The sequence below is a fragment of the Nesoenas mayeri genome (assembly GCF_963082525.1).
Source record: "Nesoenas mayeri genome assembly, chromosome: 6".
Classification (NCBI taxonomy): Eukaryota; Metazoa; Chordata; class Aves; order Columbiformes; family Columbidae; genus Nesoenas; species Nesoenas mayeri.
The window spans coordinates 31,898,850-31,920,380 of NC_137545.1; the positions used below are offsets into that span (position 1 = coordinate 31,898,850).

The following is a 21,531-nucleotide window of genomic DNA, read 5'->3' on the forward strand; positions in this document are numbered from 1 at the left end:
CATCAGTCAGGATTTAGCCCATGCTGGACAACTGATGCAATTTACAGGAGAACTGAGAAAGCCCTGGATCACCCTTTGTTTAAACACTGCTCACAATGTTTGTAAAATACACAAAATTAAAAACATCCAATAAATGATATTTGAAACAAAAAGGCACGTTGAACGAAACTGAACAGAAAGCCCCGCAGTGGTGAGAAGCACATGCCAAGTGCTGGCTGATGCACATGACAGCAAATGTGAAGATGGTGTAAAACAAACGTATAAGAAGTGGATTCATGCAGTTAGCGCTTGTTCACCTGACTGCCCAACAGAATCAGCAGTGGAGAGAGCACTAGTGGACCTGGAATGACGTCGAGAAGCTGCAAGTAGAAGGAATGGCAACACCCACAGGATTAACACACATTGAACCCGAGACAGAAAAATGCCACAGTCCAGAGGGGATGTGTGTGACCGCGACCACTAACAGTGTTTCATAGTGACAGGGAAATGACGCTGTGTATGGATGCAGAACAGATACAGTGCAAGCCTCACAGCGACGCCTCTGTCTGTAGCTTACCCCCACTTTTCCCCCATGATCGTAAACACGATGCATGACAAAACTCACTTGTAACAGTCCCAAACCCAGTGCAGTTCAGCAAACAAAAAAAAACCCGGTGCACATCAGTCACGTTCCAGACCCAGAGATCTGGAAGACGGCATCATGAGAACGTGGAGCACAGACCTACAGAGTAGGATTTAGATGTGTCTGATCTAAACCCCAAAGTGAAGCCATGATGAATGGGTAGGAATTGTGCTTGCAGGTATTTTTCCACAACATTCTAGCCTATGCATAAAAAAGCAACATTAACAAAGAGAATGAGTAACCACAGAAGTAGAAAGAGTCATACAGGGAGGTCAGCCAACCACTGCACATAGGTCTTTGGGCTAGGTTTGGTTTTTTGTTGTGTTTGTTTGTTTTTCTTCCAAGTGAACACACGTACACACATATCACAGCTGTTGCTACTACCTAAAGTCTCTTGCTGTTAACAAATTTTGCATACATGTTTCTTCAATGTATGCGTGTACATGCACAGGTAATCTGAATATGCACATCATACACTGCATGTATGCAAATTGTTAATAGCAAAGGAGCATACACAGTAGCAGAAGAGCTGAAGCCAAAGGCAGCTCCTACTTCAATTCCCAGTTGTCAGCAGCATAGGAATTATAAAATGTCTTTGGAGAGGTTTTCAGTTCTTGGATTCATCATAAAGGCGAGCTCTTAACGAAAGCAAATGGAAACCTGGTCCAGCCACTTCCAAATTGGAGAAATTCAGTTTTTCTCAAGAGGTTTTCCCTGTGTCTTAGCAATGACATGCTCACCTAGCTCCAAGCAACTGACCCCAGAAACCGACTGCTTATTTGAGCAATTCGCCACCACAGACTCACTGAAGGCCTTGTTGCTTTAGCATCATTACTAGTACTGTCAAGAAACTGAAAGAATAAAGCAGAATCCCTTCCTAACACAAATAGGCTTTGTCAATTATGCATATACGTGTGCAGGAGAAAAATTATAAGTCATCCATTTAAGGCAAAGCATTCATAAACACAAATACTAATATTATAAACTAGAAGTCAGCAAAGTGAGAAAAATTAAGAAGTTTTTTCCAGCTGTGAGAGCTTGACTAAAAGCTATACAGATTATGCAATGTGGTCTTTAGCTATGGAGAACACATGCATCTATTCCAGAGAACAAATGCACTGACACCGTAACTCATGAAACATTTGCAGGATCAGTGCAGGATTATGGACTGAACCTCACAATTAGGATTCTGAGCTCACAACTGCTTTCTCCTGAGCCATCCGCTGTGCCCCTGTGGATGTCACCGCAAGATCAAGGCCCATGGAAAAACAGGAATAACAGTTAAAAAAAAATAATCATCACAACTCTGCAAGGAGACTGAGTGTAGAGTGACTCTTCACTGGCGCTTTCCAACTTAGGACACAAGAAGTGTGGTGCACAGACATGCAAACCTGCACAGCAGCCCCGAAACAAAGCAATTTGCGAAGTCAGGATGTCAGCGTTGACATTGACTGTAATACCATTAAATATAACAATCCTGTCGCTTACATATAGCTAGTTTAAGCATAACTTACTAATATACAAGTTAATATTTATGAGGAAAAATAGACCATGCACAGCAGGACTATACTATTCTAGCACTAATGTAAGATTAACTGGGTTCTAGAAATACTGTAACAGAATACATATAGTTTTGGCTTAAATTGACAAATATCAATTTCTTTCAGGTGAATTACACACAATATAATTAACAAGTTCATGAACATATTCAAGATTAAAGCATTCCAATGAAGACACACAAAAAAAATAGGATAACAACCACACTGGGTTACTATTATATTGATACTTCCTCCCTTAACCTTACCTTAATGACTTTTAATAACAATTTCTAGAAATGCCTTAATCTTCATGTAATTAAATACCATGAGCTGAAATGAAATCACCCTCTCTCCACAATAAAGTTTGTTACAACCACTTTAACAGACATCTGTAACTGAAATTTTATAGTCGGTGTACGAGTCAGACTCCATGGTGGTGGTGTACAAAACTCACACCAACTGTGATTCTCATATGCTGCATTTGTTTTTCAGAACAAGGGCTCAAGATAGTATTTCAATTAATGTATTTTCACTACAATAAACAAAACACAGCACAGTGACATAGAACACTGATGAGTTAACCCTGAAATCCAGCCAGTTTAAACACAATGGCTGGAGAAAAAAAAAGCTTAATCCAGAACTGAAACTAGGAAGGGTACTATAGAAATGAGCTGAGGTTGCATACCTGCTATCTCTTTATGGCTCTAGTATCAAATCTGCTTCATTTAATCAATAACAAATTAATCTATTTATCTTAAAAGAGCCATGAATCAAGTTCTGAATTGTAACTCAGACACCTCACAATTTTTTAAAGCAGAAATTTAGATATTACATATAATGCAAATAGGTTATTTCATAGCTCAAAGTTTTGAACGCAGAAGCCTCTCTAATACTAACCTGAAGATTTCACTCCACACCACTGAAATCAATGGGATTTTTGCCAATGATTTCCCATGGATGAAGATCACCAGCCTCTGCACTGATAGCCAAATCAATGACAACACCTATGCAAGTTTAGAAGATTACAGTATACAGTACAGCAGACTAATCAAGTGGGAGAAGCAAACAGGAAAATTTTGCCCATTTGTCTGTATTTTTCATAACTTTTTCTCACTATTGGATTAAAGTTGTAGAACTAAGCCCAAAATGCTGTTCCACCTACACACTACATGATACACCTATATTTTGTCACTATGTACAAAACAGATCCTGTAATATCATTCTTTAGACTTGATTAGATTTGTAACATCATCTTTCTCACTTTTAATACCACATGCGCAGCTATGAAATTACTACAAAAATGAAAAGGGCCTGAGATAAACTATATTTCATTATGTCTGTGATGACAAAAATCTTTCATACAACAAGTAATGTATTTGGTTGAAAATATGACATGGTGTTTGATCAGAAACATTAAATATCCTGCTGTTTTCAGAATTGTGCAGAAAAACTTCTGCATGTGGTAAATGTAATGAAATTTTCTATTTGTACTGTACACTTAAGCTGCACGTTAATGACACTCCCTCAAAATCTCAACCTTTCCACGATTTTAGGCTGCTTGAAAAAGTTTTCTACAAAAAGGCATGTGCAACTTGTTAATATATGATTGACAATGTCGTGTAAAACCTCTACAAAAGAGAGCTTCTAACTCTCTTGGAGGATTTAGTATAGAAATGATATACTGCTACTGTACCTAGCTGTAAGAAAATCAGATCATGAATAATTAAAGTCACTCAACAGTCTACGATGCTACCGACAACTTCACTGTGACCTAGAATATAGAGGCTTGCCTTCCCATAAGATTTCCACCAGTGCTGTGAAGCGAAGCACAGCAGCCCCATACAAGCTGATTTAATGAAACTAAAAATAACAGACGTTCAAAAAATAAACTATTTTCCTGCTACCAGTGAAATGCTGAAAACCAGAATTGAAGCATGCAGAAGAAAACAGAAGGCAAACAGCGTTGGAAACAGGGAGTGTGTCAGGAATCCGAGAGAGGACGGGCTCATTCCACCTGGCAGTGCCTTGAAAGGGCAATCGGAAAAAGGGAAAAGGAGGAAAAAAAAAATTGACCCTTAAAGCTCCAATGCCTACATGTACTCACCAAGTGGAGGAAAGCCCCGAGCAGGGCTTGTATCTCGACTGCTCTCACGGCTGGTATCACGGCTGCACCCCTGACTCATGCTGGGTCGGGGGATACGACTGCTCCGTGCTAGCATGCAGCATGGAGAGTTTCAGAGAAGGTGAACAAGTTTAATGAGGACAGAAAGCTCAAAGTCAAGTCACATATCTGTTAGTTACGGTAATTATTACATTAGTAATTATAATTTGCAGCAGCCTTCCCAGGCTCTTTACAAACCAACTACCTTACGTGCTGAGCTGTGTTTGTGATGTGAAGTTTCAGCAGCATTAAATGTCTGGCTGACGGTCTAGTTTTTTTTCTTAAGCAATTCAAGTTTTGTTATTCAAGTAGAGCAGGAATCTTCAATCATTTAGGGGAGCTCTACTGTTACAAAACATGCAAAACAGGGCTAAAAGAAAGCCTTCTGGAATATTTTTTTCCTTAATTATAAGATAAACATCCTTCTGAAAGAAAACAGGTCAAAATTTTTAAAAGTAGTCACAATATCATTATGCAATTTTACATAGATTTGTCTTTCATATGGATAGTTTTGCCACAAACAAATATCCTAAGGAAAAAAGGTGTATTGTTCAGTCTTGCAGAGATATTTCTCTCCAATGAAAGATACTGGGAAAAAGCACTTAGAACCTGAATACCTGAAAGACAGGTTAAAAAAAAAGGTTTGAATTTTAAGGCAACACCAGCTTCAGATCTTTAACAGAAGCTATCTAATTTCTGCTACTCAAACATTTCTAAAACCTTATGTTTATAGTTTTATATCAACACAGATTGAGATATATGTGCACTTAAGGAGAGTTTTAAACTATATTATTTACTTTGACAAAGCCCTACATCAACAATACTCTTTGGTCTGGTAGCTATCAAGTGTTCCATCTCCCACTGCCTAATGAGGCTCCTGCCTGGCAGCTGTGTCACGGAAACTCCTCATGCACAATCTTCATTTGGCCAAATACAAAGTAGAAGATAGAAGATTAAGCTGCTTTCATAGTAAAAACCAATTCCACTGCCTTTAGCTGAAGTATTGTCTAAGTAGGAAAAACAGAGCCAGGCCCTTCAGTTGCTTAACATCAAGGATTTTATAAAAATCAGCATTTTAGGTATTTAAAATTGGATTATTCCTCTGCAAATCGCGTCATTTTGACATGAGAGATGTTTGTAGCATGTTATTTAGTAAGCTGTATGCCTGGTATAGAATACAATGTTTTCTTATGTAAAAAAAAAAAAAAAAAAGGCAGTTATAAGAGTTTTCCTTGAAAAATTTAATGACTAGAGAGGGATTTCCTTTGCTGTTTTGAAAAGGCAGTAGCATATTTTAAATGTTCAGGAAGTGCCTTTTAAGGAATTTTCTCATGTAGAGTAAAATCTAATCTACCAGCTTTGATAACAATGGAGCAGAGCCACATAAACATAACATCAACTTGCTTTATATGAATACTTTAACCATATCCTCATATTTATAAAAATAGTGCGATTTGCACACTTCAGAATATTTATATTCTTATAAAGTGGTTTGTATACAGAACTCAAATGTCTAGACTCAAGCTAATAAAGTTCACCTACAGTGCTTCTATGGGCTCTCATACTCTGGATCTATTAGGACCCTTTCAAGCAAAACAGTACAGAACAAAATAGAAACCTTCATATTTAGGCTTTAAAAATGAAATAGAGCCTACTGCCAGATTCTTCGTTTCCCAAATCCTTCCCAGTTTTGCAAAACCCAGCTCATATTTCTCAGATGAATTAATGGTTCTGATGGTTGAACTTTGATGCCAGACAACACAAGATGAGCTGTTGACAAGGTGATTAGATCACCATAATGTCTAAAATTTCTGAGTTAGATGGTCTTGTAACAAATAAGACAGACTAAATAATATGAATTGGATGGAATTAAGGCCCACAAATACCATAATCCTACAAGTGAAAGTAACACTTTAAAGTCTTCTACACGAATACTTTCTTGAAAATGAGGACTCTAGAAGCAAAGTTCTCATTCTTGGGTCTCATGCTTATGTGTAAATAATGGCAGCCTTCACATCAGGTTTGCACAGTCTTAAGTAGAGAAGATTTGTTAATCTTTTCTATGATATGACCCTACTAAAACTAGGAAAGGTTCTTTAGAGAGGGAGAGATGTAAATGATCAAAAAATTATAATGGATGCACACAATACACTCTCCTTCTATAACAGCTAACAGCAGCTGCACAAAGTATGAGGAAAATGCAGTTTACCTGCATGAGAACAGACTAGTAGGACAATGCCACAGATGAAGCACAACGCACCCAAAAATGAACACTGGGTACTTCATGAGTAATGGTCAAACAAAAGATTTGCATGCTACTGGATACAAATGCAAGAGAAAAGAAAGGATTGGAAAGAACTGGATGAGTCTGTTGTGGACTCCCAAGCACCTGCCCCACATTTTTACTGCTGCGTTGTGTAGGGAAGATGGGATATCAGCTGTTCTCGTTGGGCACTGCCAGCAATAAGGGCCAGCAGTGTTGTCATTTAGACAAGCCTTGTACTGTCACAGCCTGTTTTTGCAGTGCAGGCAGCAAAGGCAGAGAAGACAGACCTAAGTCTCAATTTCAGAATTCCCAGCCCCTAGAAACTGAATAGATATTAAATAAATGAATAGCAAAATTGATTCAAAGGAGCTGGCAGGATGAAAGCAGACAGTGTGGCCACAGCCAGCTCTGGACTGAGGGCCTGGGACCAGACAAAGGGAGGTTGCTTCCAATGAAGCCCCAACTTCCTAGATGTATCTTAAGTCTTATCTATTTGATCTAGAAAGGCAGAGCAGTTGGATATGGTTATCATCATTATCAAAACACATTATTAGGCTGTCTTACACCAGTGGAACCCAACAGATGCAAATACCACCAGCAGAACTTGATGGTGTCCCTGTTTGCCAATCTACCACTTGGAAGAAAGCTGTATTTCATTAGGGTGTGATTTTTAATGATTCTTAAGTGGAGACTAAAATTCAGCAGACACTTCTATTACAGCAATACAAGCATTTTAAAGAGCCTGTAAATGCTGCCAGAACAACCAAAGGAAAGCTCTGCAGTTGGGTACACCCAACAGATGCAAGTCAAGAACCGTCTTCAGCTTTCCAATAAACACACACAACATAACCCCAACAGAAGTAGTGCTGCTGCATTAACTGGATAACCAGCTGTGTCTGCTTCACTTTCTGGAGAATCAGAGCCTTGATTCAGATCCAACTGTGCCACATGATATGCTAAGCATCCAACAGAATTAACTGCAAACAGATAAACTTTCAAGCCATAGGAAAGAGACATCACCTTTGAAATGTCCTTCAAGGGGCCTGAAGAAAAGCCCCTGGATAACCTCTGGGCAGCACAGAAATCATAGAAAGGTTTGGGTTAGAAGGGACTTTCAAAGCTCATCTAGTCCGATCCCTCTGCAATAAGCAGGGACATCTTCAACTAGATCAGGTTGCTCAGAGCCCCGTCCAGCCTGGCCTTGAATGTCTCCAGGAATGGGGAATCAACCACCTCCCTGGGCAACCTGGGCCAGTGTTTCACCACTCTCACTGTCAAAAATTTCTTCCTTACATCTAATTTGAATCTAAGTTAACTGCAAGCTGCTGATGCTTGCAGGCATCCACATGCAGAGGCACTATCAGCTTGACACTGCCACAGGCAGGCAGTGGAAGCTTATTGCAAAAAGCCCAGCTGCATGCAAACACTTACTCTCTGTGTGCTGACCTTGCAGACACAGCACAGGCCCAGCTGCAACTCCCAGTTGTCCCTGAAGACACTGCACAAGTCAACGGATGAGTTATGAAGGGATCCGGATATTACCCATTTCCAACGGCCTGATCTGCACGATGCTTTACCACGTGCTGCACTGCAGTGTGATCACAGGCTTAAGAGATGTTTCAGCCCATTGGATAAGCACATCTGTGTCAAATGTGTAAATAATCCCACATACATTTGGTGCCAGACATGAGCTCAAGCACCTTCTTGAATCAGAATCTGAACAGGTCTATCAACATACTTAAGACCAAGGTGAGTGGGAGTCTCCATGAAATGAACAAATGAAAAAAATGCCAACAAAAGCAACTGAAGCAACACAATAAGAAAGCAAAATACTGTTAGCTATTATGTTATAAAGTAATAAATACAATAGAATGAAGTATGAAGATGACAGCTCAAAAAGCTATCTCCATGCAAGCCGATATTACCATTTTCAAGGTCCAATAAAGACAATTTCTGCAACTGACCACTGAAGACAACACAAGTGTCAGACTCTCCAGGTTCCCATGACAGCCCAAAAGAACAGGCTGTGGCCATCAACCCAGGGAGCAGGTGGAAGCCACACACCTGATAGATCTGTCAGAGCTCTCTCCCAAAGAACAGACATGGACTGTGTTCACGGGGAGCACATCACAGCAACGAGATACAAATTATACGTTCAAAAGAATTCAAGGCTCCCATAATATACTTGAAAGCAGGCAACCCAAGAGTGAGGATTTGACACAAGGCAATTTCCCTTCAGATGCTCAAGACTGTTTCAAATCAGATCACATAATGTGATGATCAGTTTAAGCTTATGTGATGGTACTATCCATCATTCTTTGTTTCCTCCTAAAAAACAATGTCCTTCTGCACTGTGATAACAGTATAATTACGTCTAGTATTTTGGAGGCACTTTACATTTTAAAAGCAATGAAGAGAAAAGCACAATTCATACAGAGGCCATAAAATAGATCAGATGGGAGAAGAACATTGAATTTGGAAAAATAATCACACTGAACATGTAATATTTTTGATGAATCATAATAGCATATGCACTCAGGTGCTTTAAATTCATATCAATATACTTAAAGAATGAATAAGATACGTCTCTAACAACATACTCTAAATAGAAAGATAGCTTAAAATACATTTGCTAAAGCAGTAATTAAATATTCAATTGACAACAATAGGACTATAATTTCAAACAATTTCAACCCGCTAATAAATTCTTTGGAAATATAAAATAATACAGTAACGGTATTAAAGTGTTCTTCCTCTACATAAGCTTCAAACTTGTGAAAACATCTCAATTTAAAAAATGAAAGCAATAATTACTTGTTCAGACAGCACACTGAATACCTTTTCAACCCAATCCAGATACACAGAAGTTTATATATAATGATGCTCACTCACCTGACTTTAAAAAATAAGTCTGCTGATAAATTTGAAAATAAAAACTATTATAGAATATTTACGTAAGTCACTGAGACAAGAATATTGGGAACAGAACAATTAAATCACAAGTCTAAAACATCATCTAAGAAAGTGGCTCCAAAACGTTAAAGATGAGAGAAGCAAACCAATTAAGCTGCAAAATCTCTAAAATAATCCAAGAACATGCTCTTTGCCCTTGATTCTACCTGATTGTAAAAATTGCTCAGCTCATTTTAGGACTAAGCCAAATGAGGTGTTTTTGCTGTGGTGGTTATCCACAACAAATGTGTTTGTTGCCTGATCTAATAATATCGCTCATGTTGAATTTCAAGCAGAAAACATCTCATGACATCTTTACGCCAACTTTGAAACTATAGCTCAACTTGGAAAATTAAAGTATTTCTCCCACAAAACACAATCGCACTAACTTGCCAGCTGAAAAACTCAGAAGAATAACAGTAAAATGTAAACAGTCTCCAAGTCAAGAGGAAAGCCCCTCTGCCGAGCACACTGGTCAGCATGTCACTGCAGGGACTGTTCTTACCTAGTCCGATTCTGTTGGGGCTTGTCTCTCGACTGCATCCCTGGCTCCGAGGGATCTTGCTGCGCTTCTCTGCAGAAGACGGCACCGGCTGGACTCTGGACGCTCCACCGCTCAGGCCACCATAGGCGCTTCCTAACAGCTTACCCGGAGAACTAGACCGGCTACCAGCTAGAAGAGAACCAGAAATATGGAGAGCGAGAGAGAGAGAAAGAGAGAGAAAAAAATTAAAACCGCAAAATTTAAAATACGCTGACAGCAAAACTGGAACACAATCAGCCCTATCTACAAATTTGACCCAAATCACTCAGAAAACTAACAGGACTGTTCCCCATAGGCTGTCAAAGAAGACTGAGGGAAGTCCAAGGACAATGAACGCTCACATCAGGAACCCTGCCTGAACGAACCACACTGCCCAGCTGAGAGCAAGACCAAAGCAGACACTGCAGGGTACAAATACCCCAGCTGGCCGTGCCCGAGCCTGCGGAGGTGCCAGGAGCAGCCTCGCTGCAGCAGCAGGGAAGTCACAGGCTGCGTCAGCTCCTCACAAAGCAACACGTGCCTGTGGAGCTCCGTGCTGCAGCGAGCCGGCTTCTGGCACAGGTCACCTGCTGCAAGGTGGCCCGGGCATCTTCATGCTACACTACAGCAGTGGCATTGCCTTCCTGCAATAATTAAGGAAAATTTTTAAAAATATCATCTCAACAGCAGCAGTTCAGCACAATAAACAGTAAACTGAGTGTCACATTTGTCAAGATGCTGGCTTACTTAAGCCTGACTAGTTTAACCTAAGCTATTTAGTTTTCAGTTGGAGAAAATTTTCAGCAAGTTGAATAGTTGGCCCATTTTTCCTTGTTTGCTTGAATAGTCCATGGCAAGTTTACATGTCTTCCAAGCAATGTTGTCTGCAACCCAGTCTACTAACCAATGTTTGTTTACATATTTACATTCCAGCTGCAGTAGATATTTTTTATCTGAAATACTTCTACTATCTAACTCAATGAGTTAAAAAATACCTTTTTTTTTCCAGTGGTTCTTCATTTGGTAAGTTGCTTGAAAACAAACTAATGCAAGCTTAAAGGTACTCACAAAGAACTGTAATAGATTAAGGACTCTCTCTTGTTTTTTCAGATATAAAACAGTCAGTGAAAGTTTGCTGCTGATCTTATCATTCCTGACATTCAATTTGTTTGATAAAACAGTCAGCAAATGTATCTTTGAAAAAGTTGTAAGAACATACTCAGACAAGCTGATATTCTGAACCAACAGTCATGTTCATTTCCTTCTGAAAAGTATCCCCACATTTCAGAAAAAAAATCAGTTCCAGATACTATTATGACTAGCAAGAGTTAAACACTGCTCTTCTGAAGATATGCAATTCTATTAATCCGATGGACAACATGATAACACGTTTTATTTAATTTACTTGTTCACTACAATTTCTTGGCCAAAGGAACCAAATACTCCAATACTGTATGTGGTGCTGGCTCCCCCAAAAAGGTTTCACACCCTGAAAGCCAACACTCCTCTCAGTTACACCGCTGCAATCTCACTGATGTCAGCAGGGTTGCACTGAAGTAACTGAAAGAAGAATTTAGCACCTGTGGTTTAAGATGCAGCAATAAGCCAGCTGCAATACGTGGAATGTATGCTCACCATGTTTGATTCCTATGAGAAAGCAAAATCACTTGCCAGGCACATTTGGATTTATGACTTTAAGAAAATATTTTGTAGGTCTCATAGTTAGCAGAGAGGGAGGGAAGCTTAGCAGTTAAAAATGTGAAGAAAATAATGTGAGAAAGCAAGAAAGGGAAAACGTTTCTTACCACCAGCAGGATTAGCTGATCTGGATCCTTGATTATGAGGGCAGACCAAAGGACAGGCAAAAAGTGGATTAAAAGACAGCAAGACAATACAGTGTTCAGCATGCGGTTTATGCTATACACAATACAGACAGATTTATTCACAAACATGTCACTCCTAAAGCCTCTGCATAACACAGTGAGTTAATCTGCAGGTGTGACTAACCATTTCCCAAGGTTGATCAGCTTCTTAGCTAAATATCAACCAACACACTGAGACCCAAGTTCTGTTCTAAATTACACCCCAGCCCAGTCTGCAAAATTGCAACAGGGTTATCCCTGTGTGGGCATGCAGAATTTGGTCCTGGGACTGTATTATATCTGAATTCATAACTTATTTCATGCAATGTTCAGTTTAGGATAAAGATCACATCTAGCTGGGCTAGGCTGGAATTGGGAATCAGCAAACTAGACCAAGGGAGCAGGTTCGGATGTGACCATCCTAATGCTTCATAAAACATTCTATAGAAAATTAAGCCCATAATCTTTGAAACCTTTGGATACTCAACTATTCTTTAAATGCTTCTGAGACTTGTCTCATCTGGTCTGATCACTTCTTCACTACACTAAGTTTAGGGGGAAAAAAAATCATTCCTACCTTTGGGTCAGTTTTAGGTTCCAAATTGAATAAATCAATTTAGATGGGCATAGCAAAGCCCAAATTCCCTCATGACCTCACTGTAAAGATTTCCATTTAGCCTCATCCTGAATATTTCTCTCCATCTCTCCCACAATGCTATAAACTGCTTCCCCATCCCTCCAGCATGACAGAGCAAAGCAATGAGAGCATGAACAGAAAAGGGCTTTGAAATAAGGGTGCAAAGCAAGACAAGTCCTCAGAACAAACATGTCTTTCCACAAACACCATCTCCTCTTTCCCAGAAGCTTGAAGGTCCTCAAAACACCAGTGGTTTTCTCCCTCCCCTCAACTCTTTAGTGTCCAAGTGACAAAATTCTCCTTAGATACACATGACAAATACGCAGCAGCACCATACATGTGGCTCCTTGGTGAAAACCGTGCTTTGCCAGGAAGCCAGAGACTGCAGATGTGCCATGTGAATCAAAGGGCAGAACTCTCCTCCCTGTATCTAAGCAAAATAGATTACATCCTATTTTAAATTTATGTCCAATCACATTAACTTCAGACAGCTCACGTATTACACATACAGAAATACAGTCACATAAGCAGGAGAAGCTTGGCAGGGCAAGAACCCAGGACAGCAGTCAGCTACAGACACAGAGGGTGTCTCAGTGGGACCCAGTGCAAGTTTAGTCCTACACATCACAACAACGTGAAATTCTGCTGCATGACTGGTTAAAAAAGCAGCAAGGAAGCTCTCAGATTTTGGGACCTATTTGTCAGCAAAAGCACACACTGGCTGAGTGGGGATTTGTTGTCCCCCAACGTCCAAACATTGTTTGGTAGAAGTGAGCCCAATCCTCAGCTGATGCTACCACAAATCAAGAAAGATGTATTAATAGCTATTTGTTCTCCTCCCCCAGAAATAAAACATTTCTTACGCTGGGACTGGGAAACTACTTTAGCCCGGCTGCGGCCGCGGGTATCAGCAGGCATCGAGGTGACACTTGTGGCACTGCCAGAGCTCTGTCTCCTTGTACGGATCCGACCTGGAGGAACGCAAAGACAATCAGACTGTTAATAGGTTTCTTCCAAAGGCAGCAGCAGCATCTAACATGCTGTTCTAAGCTTGTAGGGTTGCTATACACATAATTAACCAAAGTACAGGGAGAAGAAACATCTTGCATCAGACTGGCTGAGATGCAGGTGAGGAGTGGAAAGACAGTCACGGTCCACAAACCTGAAAACTTCTTTGCTTTCTGTAACCCTATCAGCTGGTTTACTTCAAAAATATTACTTCTCTGTACCCTTTGCTTCTGTTCTATAGTAGTTTCTTCACAAAGGATCAACAACAAAAAATTCAGTCTCCTAAATACTGCTTCCAATATCAAATTATTACTTTCTGACATGGCGATCACCCTTTCAGAGACATGCGTGACAGATCTCCCCACAAATTCCATTGCTGGGATTTCCAATTAGCAGTTCAGCGCTTTATAGCCTGCTCTACACGCGCAGGCTGGCAGGCACTCCTGCGAGAGCCTGTCAACACAGCCTGACTACGCTTTTATTTCAGGCTTATTGAATTCTCCCTGCTGTTTATAGATCCCTCATATTTATCCCAAGATCAGTGTAACTTTACTTGTAATACAATCAATGTTGTGGAAAAATGATTCCTTGTGTCTGCTCTTTATTTAAGCAGAGAATGGATATAAAGTCTCAAAGTGTTATTGGTCCTTTTTTCTGCCCTTTCCTCATGAAAAAGCCACAGAAATTTGATCTAGAAAAGCTTACAGGGTCATCAGTTCAACCCCTTCCTGGGGCAGAGCTGTTTCCTACAGAATGTTCTTTCCAGTGCTAAGCTTCAATTATCTGTCTCTAGTTAATGGGAAAGAAATGATAATTAAGAGCAACACAAAGAAAGCCTCCATCAGTACTTTTCAACAACTCAGTTCTTAGCCAAACGTGAAGCTGTTTCTCAGGACTAATGCCAGTGCTATCCTGCATTCAGGAGACAACTTCAAGTTTCAGGCACAATAATAAGAGGGAAAAAAACCACAACAGGTAGGAGAAGAGTTTAGACAACTGCACCCACCGGTTATAGATATTCATCTCCTGCCATTTGTCTCCACCATAAGCATACACAGAAATATGTAAAGGGAGATATACACTTCCCCCCTCCCAAAGAAAGAAAGAAAGAAAAAAACAAAACAAAACAAAACTAAACACATAAGGTACACATGCAGGGCAAGACAATGGCAAGCAGCCCAGGCTGAACAGATTGAGAGCTCTGTTCTTCTCTGAGCTCCCAAAATATTCATAACATGGTCTGCAAGTTTCTCACAGACACAAAGCAACAAGGAGATGCTTAACTTTGAGAAGAAAGTCTGGACTTGTTTGTAGGGTAACAGCCTAGAAGACAGCTGTATTTCAGACCTCTCCACCAACATCTAGTTTTAAAATAGCTCAGTAGGTAAGACACAGGTATCTACATTCAAACATTTATTTGTAGAAGTGACACAGAAGAAATCATTGGAAAAAAAATGGGCAAACAAATCAGTTTTTTAACCACTGGCTCAACTAAAAAAGCTCCGAGCATGCGCACATGTGCTCTTCTTACCACCAGCAAGGCTGCAAATCTCTTCTGTCTTAGGACGTGACCTGCCCCTTACAAACCGCCAGCCTGAGGCACAGCAAGGGCCAGCTCTCCAGCTCCCTGCTGGCCCATGCCCTTCCCTCACGGGTTTGGCACAGGCACAGCTACACACAGAGGAGCAGAGTCACTGTGTGACCTGCCACAAGGTCTGTACCCCAAACCCACCGTGCACTGCAAGGAAGGAGGCAGACGGACCTCACGCTTGTCGGAAGCCTAAAGGCTTCCTTGCATTTCTCACATCAGAGGGCACTGCCATGGCAGCAGGGGTACGAAACAGTGAGACAAGTTAAACCTGACCAGTCTTAGGAACCAGTAATGGAATTAACTCACATCCTTCCCAGAAGGCCAAGAGAAAGCTTTGGCATTGCAGAAAGTCCTGGGGGGTAACTCAAGCTGAAATTCGACATTTCACACTGTAACAGACAGTACTGGGAAACATGTTTAGTGATGTGTATGGGCCAAGAATATGTAAGAAGGGACTGATGTCTCCTCCTCTTATGCACCAACATCTCTCAAGATGCTCACAATTTTCTGTTCTTCCTGCAGCTACAATTTTACTGCATCATACAATCTATACAATACAAATGTGTCTACTACACTCTCTTATGGATTTCACCTGCAAACAGAAGTCTGCATTCTCACCTAAGGGGCACATGGGGCTATATGTGGCTTTATCCCTATCATTCTACCACAGACAGAAAAACTAATTTCAAGCAATACTGTAAATAACATATCAAATAAGTTATCCAAACTACTTTTTATTGTTAAACTCAGGCAAACACCTCCCTTTCCAAAACTTTTGCTTTTAAGTGCGACTGTTTCCATATGTAGCTCAAAGTGCAAATGTAGCAATTCATATTTCATAACCATTATCTTTTTGCTCCTCTTAAAAGACTTACTGCATCCTGACAACAGCAGCACAAAGGAACAGATAAGGACTGTCCCAACTAGTTTCCAAAAGCCATGAAAGCCCTTGATCTAGATTTGACATGTGACACATCGCTGTTGGGAGAGGAAGTATTTTGAAAGACTTCATATAAATGCTTTGTGTTAAGAAACAATTTGTGGTGGTTGTTTGGGGTTTTTTTTAGGATGTTTTGGTTTTATTTTTAAGTCACTGTCAGTTTTTACAACAATCAATGGATCAGAATCAACCTTAAAATATCTTAACATGTGTCTAAACCTAGGAAGGTTGTTTTGGTTTATTTTGTGATTTTTAAAGAGCAACAAGCAAAGGAAGTTTCTACAATAATGTTTTTGCATCACAAGAGGCTTCATCCAGCAGCATTACCGTGAGCTCCTTTGGGAAGATACTGCAGCATGACCACCCCTTGTGCTCAGAGCAGACACCGGCTTTGAGAGACTCAATCTGCCTATTACACTGAAAAAAGTGGCTTTCAAATAGTCTAGAAATGGTATACAACAGCTCCACAACAGAGCTTAATCAGTTCCATGCTGTGAATAATTATACCTACAACCACACAAGTTTTATAAGGAAGCACTGGGATAGTAATGGTCTCTCTACAGACCAGGTTAATGCATTTAGGTTACTCAGCATTGGGTTTTTCCCCTGCTTGGAGAAAAACATTCCTGAAAGAGCCTTTAGGATCACCCCCCCAAGCTGTGTCACTGTTAAATGACATGTGGACATCTGTGAGAAATGCACACATCAACTAAAAACATGCTTTAAATAGAAATCTGTAAATGACTTTTTAGAACCACCATTGGAATGGATTCCATGCATATCTAGCACATGCCCAATATTATACTGGTATAAAGACCTGATTGCACCATAATTTCCCCCGAGAATCACTTGACCCTTACTGGAAACCATCAGCATACGTTGCCTCTGGGGTCTGCACAAGAACTCCCTCCAAAGCGGAGGGTTGAGGGACCATCAGTGGCACCACTCTGCCCTACAACAACAAGCACAGGCAAGTCAAGCCAGCACTTGCAGAAGGACAGACCAAGAGAACAAAGAAACCTACTCCCTGAGCATTTCCATTTCAGACACCATATACAGTTGTACCTTTGAATCGAGCCTTGCCCTTGAGGACAAGCAAAAGCTTTAAAGCAGAGAAGAAAACAGGAATGGTGATTTCATAAACCTTGCTTTACTCCCATATTCTTTGGTACAGCTCAAGATGTTCACCTAAGCTGACCACTCTTCTTGAGCCCAACTTCTCTGAAAACTACAGACCAGATTTTATTTCCTTTCTGGTGAATACTAAAAACTATTAAAAATTGTGCTGACGACTCTGGAAACTGCTGGTTTTGTTTTAAACTTGCCAGTTTCAGGACAGACCAGCTTCCCCCTTTTGGGAAAGGTTTGTCTGAAGGGCTTGTCTTTACACCATACCTTTGGAAAAAGACAGAGACAACAAAAGTTCTCTGAACCATTAATCTGTACTGATAGTCAGCATTATGCACCCTTTTAAAAAAATTCCTTGAAAATCCATTTCATTGTAAAATAAACTTTTCTGAGGTTTTTCTTTTAATTGGGTATAACAAACATGGATTTAGGACACAACTGCTATTTATGTAGCACCAGGTGTTAAATCCTGATCAAGGCTATAAAGGTTTAAATCTTACAGGCTTCCTGCCTGCAAAACTCTTAAGATACCCACACACAAAGGGTCTGGGCAATCAAGACACGATGGTGCACCGCATGAAGACGCAGCCTCACAGCACAGAGACAGGAGAAGACCTGCGCATATTTCCATGGTACACAGACTCACGCTACCTTTCCATAAGGAAGTACATTTTATCAGCATTTGTCAAATGGGCTGACACTACTAAAACCAAAGGACTGATACTCTGCTGTTAACTTGTATTCTTGCCACTGACATAACATACTCTGTCTTGCTCCTGTTTTGAGATGTCTGGCTCAAAAACAAAACACTGAGGAGAACTGAGGGCAAAGCAGATGGGAACTGCCAAGTCCACACAATGCTGGCTCCCGGCTGAGGGGAAGGTGCAGAACTTTTGCATTGTAGCTACAGAAAGCCATGATGGGAACCAGACTGCAGATTTAGTGTCTAGCTGAACCACAGAAAAAAACCCATGGATTTGTTCTTAAATTACTTATTGGTGACTTGGTGGAAAAAAACAAAACAAAACAACAGGGTCATGGGTGTGGATGGAATTTCTTATGTTCAAAGAGTATCCAGAGCAAGGGGATGTTTTTCTCTTGCCCTGCCCCCACCTCCTAATTTTTATATTTATGTCAAAAATACAAACTTTTGCCTTCCCTGTAATTCCTGGTAAACTCTGCAAGATAAGAGAGTTGGTAGAAGACCTTTCTCAGCTTTTATGTGCAGGACGCACCAAACCCTGAAGAAAAACTGGTTTTCCTTTAACTGTCTCAACAAAGAAAAATAAAGATGAAGAGTTTCAAACAGTGATTAACCTCATCCTTCAAGTGTGCCACGTTGTTATAGGCCTCCCTGATCCTCTCTTGCCTAAAAAAAGAGAATCCTACAGTAAAAGGAAGAGATGAGATCTGGTATTAACATGAGGTTGGTGACAAACTCCATTTCTGAAAGCTCATCTCACAATCTTTCCCCCAGGTAACTTGCTGGTTTCTACTGCAGATTTTTATCACATCAGATCTGTTTCCAATGTAGCTGTATTAAAAAAAAGCGCCACACCACTAATCAAATAAACCCCACCCTCATGCATGAAGAGAATAAACCATTTAATAAAGTAAAAATAAAGGTATTCCAGAGGAGACTGTTGGAACAGGCCTTCACAATTATCATTACAGCCTGGGAGAGGACTGAGACCTGCATAGGGTATTTCATAAATTAACATTAAACTTCCAATGTCTAGGCCAAAAATAGAAACGTTTTACAACTCGGAGGAAAGGAAGAAGAAAAAAGAAGGGTCAGCGATGAACAAAAAGAAGCTCAGGATTATAACAATCTCGAGTTTTCATCTAATTAATCTGATTTAGAAATACAGGTGTTTAGGTCAACTTCATATTCCTTATCAGTGACAGATCACAAAGCACAAACACTTGCTCATGATGCAGAGCCAGTTCAGCTCTCAACACTAAGATTAAGTGCCAGTTCCAAAAATGGTAGAGACCTTTCCCCCAAAATAATGAATCAAGGCATCAATAATAGCAAGGAAAAAAACACACACGTCACAACGGCACGGTGGCACTTCCGAGAACACCACATCCAAATACAAGCAGCCATCAAGAATACGAGCACAGTCCCGGGAGACAGTAATAGATCCCTTGAAAAGAGACTTGCATCAGGGAAAAAAATGGGTTTGTTGGGGGATGTGGTGTCTTCTTTATGCGCAGAAGGCATTCTTGTTTTTCACTCCTGTCTACCTCAGAAAAAGTGATTTTCCAGTGATGTTGTTTTGCTTGAGAAAAATAAAGAACAAGCTTTGGCAGCAAGCCAGGAAACCAGACTGGAGCCCTCCCAAACTAGGAGGCTCAGTGTTTCTGAAAAGAAGCCTTTCCTCCAGCCATCTTAGATGTAGCCACCTCGCTCAGCCAGTTAACAACAAAAAGAGAGAGTTCAGGTTTAAAAAGGTTGACTAAATATTCCTTCCCTAGAGATCATTGTTTACTGTCCTCATTTTTCTGCCATGTGATCATCTCATTCAATTCTCTCGCTGCCCAGTCTCTTCCCAAAAGCATTTGGCAGCTGCGACCTGAGCTTTGGATGGAAAAACACAGCAAACCTTTACACGTCGTAGGGCAAGAAAATACAAGCCCTGTGTTGGTTTTCTTGGGTTTGTTTTTCAGGTTTTTGTTGTTGTTTTGGGTTGGTTTTAATTTTTTTGTGGTGTGCAGGTCACCTTCAACCAAAAGCAGTGCTTTTAACAGGGAGACCCACACACAGCTTTGTGATCGGAACTCATAAGAAAAAGTAGGGCCCATTAGTGGGAAGGAGCTCAAAGAGAAAGTGAAGAATACCCCATGGCATCAAAATGAGCAGGACAACCATGCAACACTTCATGCAGGTCACCAGTGAACATGGATGAGAACCAGATAACACTTTGAGAACAGAGACCAGGTAGGGTGGTACATTGTGGACACACCTCAGTTACACAGAAAGACTGCTTACCCTCAGTTTTACTGGTAGTACCATCTTTAGGCAAATTAAAAAAAAATAAGCAAAGTGTTAATAGGGAAAATCAGTAACATCAACAGAAGTGGGCACTATATATTAGCTACAGAAATAAGCAAAAAGAATTACACAATTAAAGAAATGAAAAAAGTTTGACCGAGCAGCAAATCAAAGCTTGATGTATCTGAAGAATATGCAGGTTTTCTCTCCTGCAATAACCAACCTTTGCCAAGCTCCATTTCTTTGTTTGCCTCACCATTTCTCTCATAGGAACATGCAGGTGATAAACGTCCCTACTAGCTCAAAAGGAAGCAGGCTCCTTCAGGAGAAGCAAAATTTGCATCACTTAGTGCATTTGTTGCTTTTCTTCTAGTGTCTTTTAGGGCAAGACTAACACCGTGTTCAGACTCCCAGCTTCAAGGACAAAGCCAGCTTGAGAAGACACTTCCCGCCCTCTTCTGTTCTTCCTCACGACATAGGTTTGAAAGCAGTTTTGCCACTGAAGCCCGCGCACAGCGCAACTGAAAAACTGCTGCATCTGTAAGCTCGAAAGCACGCTATTATGCAATCAACTTCATATTCTGTATTATGTTTTCATTTCAATGTATCTAAATCTTGGAACCAAGTATGAACAATTTAGATCAGAATAAGAATTCAACTTCTGAACCAAATACAATCAATACATTTAAGCCAAGACAAGATATTTCGGATATGAAAGAAATTTGTCTACAAAAGGAATCTATAGAAACCATCCTTAAATAATTCACCAAGAATAGTTTAACCAGACTGAAGACCAAATGCCCTACACTAAGGAGAAGCAACTTTTCAACCGACTCAGTGAAGACAATCTACACAGCTTAAGATCACTGAAGACAATCTACACTGTTTCAATCAAGATCACTGATTTCTGATTTTTCTCCCTCTTGTAAAGGTAAATCGATGAAAAGTCTGGAATGAGATTAGCATAAAGCCAGCAGAATGAGAAACTAGCTCAGATGATCGGCTTGCCTCAAAACCAAGTTGAAGCTCAGCGAATACGGTATCACCACCTTGCGTTTCCTCCTCCATGCCTCCTTCAATGGCATCTCCAGGAGAGAAAGATCAAATGCAAACTTTGTTGTAAGAAATCCTGGGGCACCTGAGAGTGATACACGATGCTTTGAGAGAATAGTGTGACATGTGGCTATAATCAAAAGAGAGTCAGCATAAGGAACAGATACTTAGATACTGCGTGGTGAAACAGGAAGGCTGACGAATTCTACATCATCTTCTTTTGTAAAACAGAAAGTGAACAAGCTCAACTAA

General features: G+C 40.3%; 1 protein-coding gene across 8 annotated transcripts in view; it reads right to left on the reverse strand.

Annotated features, from left to right (window-relative positions):
- The window catches only part of CLASP1 (cytoplasmic linker associated protein 1), a 156,073-nt gene that overhangs the window by 53,882 nt on the left and 80,660 nt on the right, over window positions 1-21,531 (reverse strand). For 2 of the 8 annotated variants that reach the window (XM_080346545.1, XM_080346547.1), the window contains exons 19-22: window positions 13,425-13,532; window positions 11,868-11,894; window positions 10,045-10,212; window positions 4,265-4,372 (exon numbers count right to left, since the gene is read on the reverse strand). In XM_080346545.1, the coding sequence (XP_080202671.1) occupies window positions 4,265-4,372; window positions 10,045-10,212; window positions 11,868-11,894; window positions 13,425-13,532 (411 nt within the window). Of the gene's footprint in view, window positions 1-296; window positions 360-4,264; window positions 4,373-10,044; window positions 10,213-11,867; window positions 11,895-13,424; window positions 13,533-20,223; window positions 20,248-21,531 lie in introns of all 8 variants that reach the window. The other 6 variants (XM_080346548.1, XM_080346550.1, XM_080346546.1 and 3 more) reach the window with 5 other exon arrangements.